Consider the following 12654-nt stretch of genomic DNA (forward strand, 5'->3'; position numbering starts at 1 on the left):
GGAAAATGGCCATAGTGTTATATTATTATTATATTTTGGGAAGGTTATTATAATTTTAAATCAACATTTTGTTATTTTCTGTTGTTTAAGCTCATTTAATGATCCTCCCAACACTGAAGTGATAGAGTTAATAATCTTCATGTTATACTTAACGTTTGTTGAATTGAAGTCATTACTATTTGTTCAGGGTTTCCCAACCTAGGTTTTGTGATCTCTTAATAGATGTTTTAGAAAAATGGTATATATGTAGAGGGGACGAGGAGATTTTATGATCAGAAGAAGAGATTTTATTATCATTTTATACAGTAAGTTGGTATGCTTAAACTCATGCTCTAAGGAATTTGAGGAATCTTGGCATATTAAAAATCCTTTGCAAGTCTTGAAAGGATAAATTTGAAAATCTATTAAAATTTATTTAATCTAGGTCTTCTCAAAGCCATTTGATCATGTAACCCATCTAAATTTAGGAAAGGTGGGAGGGAGAGAACTTCTGTAAACAAGAAATTAACATTCCAAGGACCACAGTTCAGGAAATGCTGCAGTATATGCTTAAGGTTGTTTGTATCTTCTCCTAAAGTACTAAGTCACGTATGTCACAAAAACAGTGAAGCCAGAATAATTAGCTTATTTTTAAATAGCCAAACAGCATGTTAATTGGGTATTTTTTTGTTTTTACTTTTAAAATGGCTAACTTTTAATGATTTAGATGTGCTTATGATTCATAGTGCTTTCACATAAAAGAATCCTCACTACATACCTGCATCACATTTGTTATTATCCCTACTTGATAGGTTAAAAGTTGAAAGTGAGTATGTTTAAGTGTCATTCCTTATGTAATACAGGTTTAAATTTTGGTCTTTTTTTTTAACTCTAATTAGAAAAATGACAAATTAGATGTTCTTCTTTCTTTCTTTCTTTCCTTTTCTTTCTTTTTTTTTTTTTCTGATATCCATGGTCCATACAACTTTCTAATTGCCTTGTCCCACAGAATTCAGCGAGGTTGCTATCACTGGCCACTAGCAACAATCTTGAGAAATGTCTTTAGAAAAAGAAAATACAGTTTTGTATATTTGATTACAGCTTTCCTTGGAGGTGTGGGTTGATTAATGTTGTGCTGGTAAATTACTTTCTAACTTCTACCTTGTGATTTTGGAGATGCTAATTTATACTTAAATCTCTCATGTAGCTAATTAGGGCATAGACAGTGTTCTCCTCATTGTTCATATGAGAACATTGATATGCTCAGAGATCTCTTGGTTTGCCCAAAACTCACACACAAATTGAGTGATCAGTACATAGTGCTGTGCTGTTTGCTCTGCTGTTTGTTAAAATCTCCTGTTTTTCATGGGTAAACAGCCATACCAATTGAACTTCCCCATGATCTCTTATAGGGGCTTTCCTCCCCCAGATTTTAGTTTCTTCAGGAAGTGACTAGCTTGCTGGGAAGCACTTGCTTATTTATACTGAGTATCCTCTTGACATCAGCATGGGGTTACTTATAATTACAGGCACATGCGTAAATAAAATGATTAACTATTCTCATATAAACATAATTATATCTCTCTAAAATAATACAGGAGGAAACGTTATAATCCAGGGATAAAGGGAAAGCAATCTGCATGACCCCTCCTTTGTATGTAAACAGTGGATTATTAAGGCAGAATATGTTTCCTGTTGCACATTTGGTTATTGAGGTCAATCACGCTTGGGACTCATCTAAGTATTAAAAAACAAAAATGCCTTTATAGCAATTAGTGTTCTCTTTACAAAGCTGAAGCCTTTCTCCCATTTTCCAAGGACACTGCATACCTTTAAACTTCTGCCTAGAATTCTATTAAAGAAAGATATATAAGAATTCAGCCAGCTGGTTCTGAAACCAGAATCTTCTTTTGCATCTAGTTTTCCCCCTCCCCTACCAATGTAGTTTTTAAAGATAAAGTGGGGGCACATTAATCATTGCCAGTGCCTCGTATATCACTTCTCCAGCTTTGGACACATCTGGAGATCACACTTTAAAGAGAGGAACCTTGGAATGCCTCGAGCTGAAGACATTTGATTTCCTTGGAGCACAGTGGTTCACTGCAGCAATTCATGCCAGCTCACTGTCAGTGAGGGTTCTTCTCAGAAATTGAAAGCATGGGATCACATATTCATTCGCAAAACATTTACCTAATTCTTAAGAAAAATTAGAGCTTTGTAACAGATGTTTTCACGTCTGGCTGCCCATTACACAAATCCCACTGGCATTCTGGGATGAATAAGCATTGGCAAAAAAAAAAAACGTTGCTCTTGGACTGCTGTTTCATACGCAGTCCCTTATAAATATAATAAATTTTTCAGCCAATATTTTTAGGTACACATTTACATTTGGGACCAGCCCTCCGGCCAGTCAGCATGTGTTTAGCAAGTATTTGCTGCAATATTAAACAACCGTCTCACTCAAATAATGGAAAAATAGTTCAACTATGCAAGAAAAGAGTAGGAATGTGTGTTGATAGTAAGAAGTTTTGGGAGAAGACTAAACTGAGACCCAGAAATTATTCTGTACCTTCATAGGGCCAAGAGTTTGGATTTAGTTACTTTGTTCTCCAGTGCTAACGTTTCTCAGTTGATGGAAAACTGTAAAATGTGTTGAAAAACACAAAGTGCTATGCTGCACCATAACAATTATTATATATAAAATGAAAGAAGTGATCCAAATGGTTTTCAGGGTGGCTTCCAGCCTTACTGTATCAAAATTATAGACTGTCTGGGTCTATAATTTGTGCATGAACTCAGTAAGTATTGTGCGGTGCTTGGCACATGCTTAGCAAACTATAAATGCTTATTCCCTTGGCTTAAAGAGGTTGGACTTGTTTTAATCAACTATCAGTGTGTTCTTTTTAGTTCTCTAGAGATAAAATCTTATTGACTGACAGTAGGAGTACTGGTAAAATATTTAAGGGATTGTGATCACTTCCTGTTTATATTTAGCAGGTTGAAAAAAAATCAGTGGGCAACATGTGAATTTCTAACTTGCCCATTTTTTTCATGAATACAGTAGCATTCTAATGCTTGAAAACATTTTTGCAATGATGATTCCTTTGCTTTCAGAGCTCAGTTATGCCTGGATCTTCAATGAATACCCTTCCTATCAGGATAACCGCCGCTTCGTTTCTCAAGAGACTGGGAATCTGTATATTGCCAAAGTAGAAAAGTCAGATGTTGGGAACTATACCTGTGTGGTTACGAATACAGTGACAAATCACAAGGTCCTGGGACCACCCACACCACTAATATTGAGAAATGATGGTGAGTTTCCTAAGGGATTTTGTTATTCCCGTGTTTTGAGATCATATGTTGCATATGGAAAACTGTTATATTATTGGCACACAAACGCTGTCTAAATGAAATTTAAGAAAAGTTTAATGCTTTTTACATTTGGTTGCCTATATTTGCTCCACTTTGTGTAAGAAGTAAGCCCATGAATCTGTTTTGAAAACTAATTAGAAATTTAATTGCTAATCTCAACAGGAATGGAATGTGGATTTAGGTGAGTATAAATAACAAAGTGTTTCTTTTTCACTTAAAATGTATACACAAGCAGAATGAAGTAGAAGGTTGAACACCTAGCTCATTAATCAATTCTATGTGATTTAGTATTAAGTGTCCAGAAAGAAGTTTTAAATTATCCAAATAACTTCTGGATTTATGATACAAATGACATAGTTCACACTACAATGAAATGCAGGAATACCAAGGCTTATTTGAGAAATAAATTTTAATTTCCAATACTTTTGTGAAAATGTTTCAAGAAAACATGTGATTTTCCCCTTAATTACCTGGATGAATGACATAACAGTGTATGGTAATTCACCGTGTGCTTTTCAAAGGCAATCTTACTGAACTGTATGCCAAAAATCTAGTTCCACTATGCCTTTTCCCCACCAGGAGTCTTTTTATGAATTCTGTCCCCTCTTCTTGAGATGCTTCTCCTCCTCTGAGTCCCAGCCTTTCATTTGACTAAATGATACTGGCCCTTTCATTTTCTTCAAGTATATCACTTTCTCCCGGAAGTTAGATCTGTCTGACTCCCTCCCGACTATGCTGCATCAGGTATCTTCTCTATCAAGTCCAATAAAGCCCATTACTATAACCCCAAGAACTCTTCATTTTGTATCACAATTACCAGTGTGTTTCCCTGTCTCCCTAACTATAAACTTGCTATTTTAGAAGCACATGTAGTGCCTTGATCACTAGTGTATCTCCAATACCTGTACAATACCTGGAACATAGGAGATTCTTAAGAGATATTTGTGGAGTAAAAGAAAACAAAACACAATTAAGTCTTTCAATAATGGCCAGTATAGAGATTTAAGCAGCCATGGTTAAATATTTATGTTTCTATTCTTTTTAAATTCCATGCCCATCAAGTACACACTTGAGCCTTCCATTATCAACAGGAATTACTAGACCCATTGTACAGGTAAGGAAACTGCCAGACAAGAATGTTAATAACAAGCTTTTACTAGGTACTTAACTATTTGCTGGATGCTCAGAATTTTACCAGGATTATTTCAGTGAAACCTCAAGCAACTATATGAGGAATATCCTCTTTTATCTTTCATAGATGAATGAACTGGGGCTCAGACATGTTAAATAACAAACCCCAAAGCCACATACCTAGCTAAAAACTAATGGCTCTACAGTTCACACTTAGCTCCCACGTCCTGTTGATTCCAGAGCTAATACATTAATGCCTCAATCACTAGGTTTCATTTCATTACACTCTACCACCTCTTACCTGAATTTGTACAACACAAACTTGCGGATTCAAGCCTAGAACTCAGATTTCTCTCCAAATATGTTCTTCTTCCCTTCTGTACTGAAGGGACTTTGTACCCAGGTGCGGCTGTGAATATGAATTTCTTAGAACAGGATATTTGTAGACAAACCAACTTGCAAATAGGGTCTGAGCATCCTTACAGCATAAACCATACTATGGAATTTTTTAGCAAATGATGTAGATTTGAATCATTCCTTTATTTACTCATGCATTTAACATGTATTTATTTAGCACTTACTATGTGACAGCCACTATTAGTGCAGTGAACAAGAACAATAGGGCCTCTATCTCATTTCACCCACATGTTCTGGGAGGACACAGGTAAAAAACAAACATAAACAAAAACAAAAACCCAATTACTTTAGTACTAAATAAAACAGTATGATAAAATACAGGTCCTATGGAGTGGAATGTCTACTTCAGGCAGAATTGTCACTGAAAACCTTTCTGAGGAGATGACATATGAGCTGAGACTTGAATCCTAAGAAGTCAGCCCCTGTGATGGTCAGAGGGAGGAGCAGTGCAGACTGAGTTGACATCACATGCAAAGGCCCTGAGGCCTGAAAAAACACTGGGCATGTTCAGGAAGAAAAGAGAATGTGAGCATAGACAGAGCATAATGAGCAGGGTGAAGGTTGCTTCGAGTTGATATTGGAAAAGAATCAGTAGCCAGATCGTGTAGACCATGGAAAAAAGCCTGGATTTTATCTCGATTGCAGTGAGAAGCCATTAGAGGATTTTATGCAAGATAGTGATGTATGTTTTGTAAAAGTTTCCTTAGCTACTGTGTAGAGATTGACTAAACAAGTGAGAGTGGTCGCTGCATGTCCAACTGAAAGACTCTGCAGCAATTCAGTTGGGAAATGGTGGCAGCTTGAAATAGGGAGTAGCAGGAGGAACAGAGAAGTGGATGGATTGAGAATCTGGTTTGCGGGTAAAGCTGCCCGAATTTGCCTATGCACTGAATGTGGGAGGTGTTGGAAGAGAAAATCAGGGGTGACACATAGGTTTCTGGTGTAACAAGTGGGTTGATGGGAATGCCATTTACTGAGGTTTTACTGAACAGGGTTGGAAGGGGGAAATCCAAAGTATTATTTTAGTCATTATTTGTAAAGCCAAAAGCTTGACTTTTCTCTTGGCAACAGAAAGAAGTATTTGCTTTCTGCTGCTTCTGCCATCTCTCTGTCATAACACCCGTCTGATATATTCACATGTGCTTATTCAGCTCGCCTTCTCCACCTCGCCGACATTGTGATCAAGCACAGATTGTAGGTTTCATCCAGCTTTGTTCTGGGGACCAGCACAGTGCTTGCCAGATGACACACGTTAAATTAATATGTTGGAATAAGCTGAATTAGATTAAATAAAACTAAAAATTTTATCCATTTAAAAAACTATCGATGCTCTCTCTCCAGACCTAAGGATGAAGAAACTTTGTCAAAAGATGTGCTCCAATGGCGTTTTGTATAGAATTATTTAAAAATAAATCCCTCTGACCTCTGTTTATCATGCACTTACACCAGAATGTCTGTTCAGTGGTGTTATCCATTCAGGTGTCTCAAGTAACAAATGTAATGAAATATTGATGATTCACTAAGACCTAGCCCAGGAGACATGTTGCACAGAGTTGCTAGAAGGAACACAAATTCAGGAACATAAGAACTCCAGAATCATGGACACCTCAAGTTGGCAACAACTTTGCCTTTTGCTTGGTTTTTAGATATATCTTGACTTGTGTAATATATCTTCATAGAGATGCCAAATGTTTTTGATAGAATATTTTATCACAAAATTAGCAGAATAAGGATCTCATTCTTCAGCAATTAATGCCCATTCATTCTTAATTTCCACGAGAGTTGCATGGTGAAAATTCATAATATGTCTATTCCATTTGGGCTGGAGTATATAAAATGGATACTTGAACTATATTACTGAGCACAAAATAGGTTATTTAATTAGCTCTTTCTGGAGGTAAGAGAAAAGGAGAAATATAAATCAAGAAGAGATTGCAAAATAAAGATGACATTCTTATTAAAGTCTATTCTACAGGAATAAAATCAATAAAATTATCATTCTGTATGATCTTGTATTTAGGGACTGTATATTAGACTGATAAGTACAAGGCTGTATAGAATTTGTACAATCATTTTGTTAATTGAAGCTCTCTCAAAATTGCACATCCTCCTTCTGCCTCCGAAATGCAAATAAGCAAGGCAACAGTTTATTGCCTGAAGTGAACTAATTACCATGGCTAGTCATTTTCTCTGCTAAGTGCAGATGTAGTTTAAAGAACTAGATGTCCTCAATATTCAGGTTATTTCCTTGGAGTTCCAGCTAAGCATTTCTGGACTATGATTCATAGTTTCCAGCCCATAAGGTGACAGTGAGTCATAAAGAGTGAACAGTGAACGTTGACTCAAGTCCTGAAAGGCGTCAAGTGTGATGTGTCCCATGTTTATCCCACTGACCCTTTTTACCCCTTGTCCCCAGCTCACCACAAGTCGGCAAGACTTCAGTACTTTATGTTCCCTTCACACCCCCACACTGTTCACCTGGCTCACCCCTTCCTGTGTCTCAGATTGTTACTGAAATGTAGAACAGGATGGTTTAGAGGTCAGACCTGAGGACTCTGGAACTGGGCTCCCAGGATAGAATACAGCTGCGCCACTTATTAGCTATGTGACTGTGGATGTCAGTTTCATCTCCCTGTGCTCCGTTTTCTCATCAGTCAAGTGAGGATGATAGTACCTAGCTCAGAGGCTTATTTTCTGGGTTAAATTACAAATAAAGTGCTTTGATCAATGACAAAATAGAAAGGCAGCATCAGTAACTTACTTACATAGATATACTCAACAAATTATATCTATATACTTAATATTTTTTAATGTTTACTTTTGAGAGAGAGAGAGAGAGAGTACATGTGTGTGCACAAGCAGGGGAGAGGCAGAGAGAGAGAGGGACACAGAGGATCTGAAGCAGGCTCTGTGCTGACAGCAGAGACCCCAATGGGGGGGACTCGAACTGTTAGATCACAACCTGAGCCAAAGTCAGACACTTAACCAGCAGAGCCACCCAGGCACCCCTCAACAAATTATATTTTTAAAAACAGATTACATAGTGTATAGGTAGTATGATCCTTGTTTTGTAAAGTATATGTGAATTAGGACAGAGAAGGTTGGAAATACTGCTCTTCAAAATGCTAACAGTGTTAAACTTTGAAGTGTTTAACTTTCAGTGGCAAAATGTTTGATTCTTATTTTTTTTTCTATTTGTTGTATTTTCTAATTTTTCTACAATGATTAGAGATATTTTGAATTTTTAGAAAAACATTTGGTAAAAGGGTTATGTATAGATTATTGACTCTACAAGACACTTAGAGATCACCCAGTTTTCTATCTTTATTCTTTGACAAAGAAGAGCATTGAAAACCAGGAGAGTAAGGTGAGGAAGTACCGGGGAGAAATGCCCAGTGCTCTGTCGCTGTGCTGTTTAACTGAGGTTCAGGAAAGCTGTTTGGGGCTCTAGATTAACAGATTTACCTTGTACCTTTTATGTTATGACTTAAATATTTTTAATATTGATAGTTCTCCTAAATAATGACATGTTGCTGTATAGTACTTACTTCCAGGAAGTATACAGTTGAGAGTTATTAGACAAATGTGAGAGAGTTTTATATCAGAGTTTATTTACCTAGATATTTTGAAATCTGCTTTGGAAAGATAATGTAACTTGTTGTGTGGGAAAGTGCACCTGTTACTTAGGTACCATGAAGAAAAGCAAGATTTAATTGAGAAAACTATATCATAATTATTTTTAAGACAGGTACTAAAGTCATCTATGGATCAATATTAGCCAACTGCTGGTTATTAATGATGATGAGCCTGCTCTATTATGAGCTTCCTAAACAGATATCAAAGGATTATCCCTAAATTTCTATAAACAAAGGTAATAGATTACCCAGACAACATTAACTACAAGAGAAATCGTAGATTTAGGTGATAGTTATAATAGCTATTTCTTCTGTCTTTAATCACTACCCCCAACTCCTTCTAAAATGGCTGAAGAGGAGAAAAATTGGCAGATATTAGTACAGTCTTGGGAAAATGAGGTCATGTCCATGAGGATGTTTATGTACATTACATTTATATATAATTGAGCAGGAGTTATTATATGACCTCTGCCTTTTCTCTCTCTTTTTCCCTAGGCTGGCTGGGGATTGGTTTGGCATTCCTTTGTTTTCCTTATTAGAACCAAGACAGATTTTGAGCAGTTCATAGCCAGCGTCTGTGGGATGGATCTGTGCTTTGTATGGTGGATATTAAATGTTTTCGAATATTATCTCTAATGATAACTCTAAATAGAGGAAACACTAAGGAACAGGAAATAAAGGGTTTATCTTATCTTAGAGTTTCAAAATCTCTCTCTTTCCTTCTTTTCTCTTTCTCTTCCATTTCTGTGTGTATATACATTTACAAACATGTATGTAGGCTATGTTGTGTAAATACACATATGTTTTATACACAAGATATATATTGCCATTGGAAGTTAAAATGTAAACTTCACTTTTCCATGTAAAGTTAAATTATTTAAAATTTGTATAACCAGAGTAACTGGTGATATTTTTCTAAGTTCTCACTCATTTTTCCCAGCCTAATTTTATGTAGCCATGAAAATTCTGGGGGCCTGGGTGACTCAACCGGTTAAGCATCCAACTCTTGATTTCGGCTCAGGTTATGATCTCACAGTGGTGGTATTGAGCCCTGTGGTGAGCTCTGTGCTGAACATAGAGCCAGCTTGGGATTCTCTCTCTTACTCTCTCTCTGTCCCTCTCCCTGGTTCATGCTCTCTCTCTCACAAAAGAAAAAAAGAAAGAAAGAAAGAAAGAAAGAAAGAAAGAAAGAAAGAAAGAAAGAAAGAAAGAAAGAAAATGCTGAGCATGGTCAGCACTGAAGTATTTAACATTCTCACCTGAAATCACCTTTAACCTAGTGGACAAGAGACCAGCTAACAACTTGAGTTTCCTGCAGTTTCAGAGCAGGAGGGACAGAAATAGATGTGCTGGACATAGGGTTGAGAATGTCCCTGGGTGGTGCCAACCACCTTTATCTCTTTTGCCATGGCCTCACCTCACCTGGGTTGCTGTGAAAGGGGGACAGGACTAAAAGTCAAGAAGAAAAGAAGCCATGGGAATCTGGGCTGCAGTCCCAGATCTACCACTAACTCATATGACACAATCGTGCCATTTCTTTAGTCCTCAGTTTTCTCAGCTATTAAAATGATTAATTTCTAATAAACCATATCTAAGGTTTCATCTAGTTATCCTCTAGGATTCCAGTCACAACTTTTGTACATTACCATACTCCAGTCTGAGTATTTGCACAAGGTAGATAATATTAGATGCTAATCAACAGATTGCTGTTCATTGGATTGGATTTCTCCCAATGCTAAAAACCAATCCTAGCACAAAACCAGGTGCATTCACTCTTTCTGACCGAAATGGTCATTTGTGAGCCTTCACCTCTATGACTAATGGTGGCTCAGAAGACTGCATTCCCCTCAAAGTTCCAAATTTAAGACCAAAGACTAAAAACTGGAACACATAAAACTAGAACATTCTGGAATATTATGTAATATTGATGCAGTGTAATGTATCCTCCGTTATGATATGCCATCTGTTGATAGTAGACTTTTGTAATATTGCCCCAAACTGGATTAGAACCTCAAGTGAGCATTAACAACCAGTGTGTGTCTTCATACACAAAGCACCTTTATTGGTAGGCCACTTAACCTTGTGGGATCAGATCAGAAACCCAGTCATTAAGAAGATCTTTTTTTTTTTTTTAATTGTAAACTTGATCTACAACATTTTATTGATGACCTAGCGTATATACTAGCAAGGATGACACCTCTGCTTGGCAGTGGGTAGAAATACGTTCTTCACTCAGACATATTTCTTTGTTACTTAAGATCTAGAGTTTATACCAAAACACTTTGTTTTATTTTACTCTCACTTCTAATTGCAACTTTTGTGTGGCTTTGTCATAGCAATCATGTCTTGTTTTTAATTCTCTAACAACATCACAGTTGAGGATCTGTGGGCGTAAAACATGTTTTATGAGGAGAATATCTAAATGACTAAAGGATGTGAGATATTTTGCTAAACTGCCATTGCTAATCTGATTTAATAGTGTCTTAATGGCTCTGGATATTTTGAAGGCTTGACAAGCTTAGAAACTTGGCAGTCAGCTTTAGACCCCTAGCACAGTTGTTCCATTTCGGGTCCATGTGGGCCAAAGGTCTTAGATGGTCATTTAACTAGTCAGTTAGAAAGCATCTGTTAAGTACCCGTTGTGTGTGGCACACTATAAAATAAAAAGATGCGCACTCAGCCCCTGAAACCCTACAGTCTTAGAGAATTCCAAATGAGTGAAGGCTCTAAAGTTTCGTTCTTATTGGAGTCACTGAATTGAGTTCCGGAAAACACATTTACAGACAGTAGGATTAGAAATGAATAAGGGAAGCAGAAGTGCCTAGCCTAAAATAAAGATGACTTGGAGCATTCATTTGATTATGCATTTAACCAACAAATATTCATGGAGCACCTGTTGTATGCTTGTCACTAGGAATGCAGAAGTCTTTCTGTGCTAGATTATAGTCTAGCTGAGGAGCCTCACTGCAGTCTGAGGCAGGAGTGGGGCCACATTAGGGGAAAGTGGAGAAGTAAAGCAGGTTCATTTAAGTTTCTTTTGTAATAAGAGCCTGCAGTGGAGGGTGAAGTGAGATTGTGTATTAATTGTGCCTTGGAGGTGAGGAAATCTGACCTGGTTGTTGGGAATCAGTCCAAGCTTCCATCAAGACTTGAGGAAGGTAAAGAATTCCTGGCAGTGAGGACAGAATTTGTGTAAACCAGGAGTCAGCAGACTCCCTCCTGCAGGCCACTTCTGCCCATGGCCTGTTTTTGTAAATAAAGTTTACCTTTTTGTCCATAGAAATGTTGGGTGTTCTTACTTAATTCGTAGATATTTTATAATTTTTGTTGCTATTGCAAATGGTTTCTTATTTTGAATCACATTCTCTAGTTAGTTATTGCTGATGTACAGAAATGCTATTTTTTTGTGTGTGAGTCTACATTTGGCAAGCTTGCTGACATCTCTTGTTAGTTCTAATAGTTTGTCAATTCTATCAACTCTCTCAAACTTTGCTATTTTTCTCATTTCCTCTAAGCCAAGGGTCAGCCAGCTTAGGGCTCATGGGTCGTATAGCATACCATCTTTTTGTAAATAAGATTTTATTGGACCATAGCCATGTCCTTTTTGTTTACATATTGTCTGTGGATGCTTTTCAGCTACAGTGGCAGAGTTAAGTTGTAACAGAGACTGCATGGCTCATAAAACCTAAATAAAATCCTTGTTCTCTGTCACTTTACAGTAAAACTTTGCCAATCCCTGACAACATGATAATATCTTTAAATATCTGAAGACTGTCCATCAAAAGACTTGTTTTTTTGTGGCTACAAAGACTTGAACTAGGACTAACATGCACAAATTAGAGGGAGAGAGAGAGAGTATTTTATTGAAGACCACGTGAAGAACGTTTTAGTAGGCTGAACATAAAAGTACTTACTCAATGGAAGATGAAAGCTGGCTTTCTTTCACTTAAAAGAAGACGACCTTGTAATTACTTGTCCAAACTGGAAACTGTTAGCAAATTATTTCAGGATTTCAGGTAAACCAGGACTCTTTGAGTCAAACCCAGATGCATTCACTCTACCTTTATAGGAGATTGCCTTCTGGAGCAACTCAAGTTACCTCTGCACTTTAATTATTGAG

General features: G+C 37.0%; 1 protein-coding gene across 9 annotated transcripts in view; it reads left to right on the top strand.

Moving 5' to 3' along the window:
• CNTN4 (contactin 4) overlaps positions 1-12654 on the top strand; it is an 893585-nt gene that overhangs the window by 709613 nt on the left and 171318 nt on the right. For all 9 annotated transcript variants that reach the window (XM_042929999.1, XM_042929997.1, XM_042929996.1 and 6 more), the window contains one exon: positions 3094-3291. In XM_042929999.1, the coding sequence (XP_042785933.1) occupies positions 3094-3291 (198 nt within the window). The remainder of the gene's footprint in view (positions 1-3093; positions 3292-12654) is intronic.

The sequence above is a fragment of the Panthera leo genome, chromosome A2, assembly GCF_018350215.1.
Source record: "Panthera leo isolate Ple1 chromosome A2, P.leo_Ple1_pat1.1, whole genome shotgun sequence".
In the NCBI taxonomy this organism is placed as follows: domain Eukaryota; kingdom Metazoa; phylum Chordata; class Mammalia; order Carnivora; family Felidae; genus Panthera; species Panthera leo.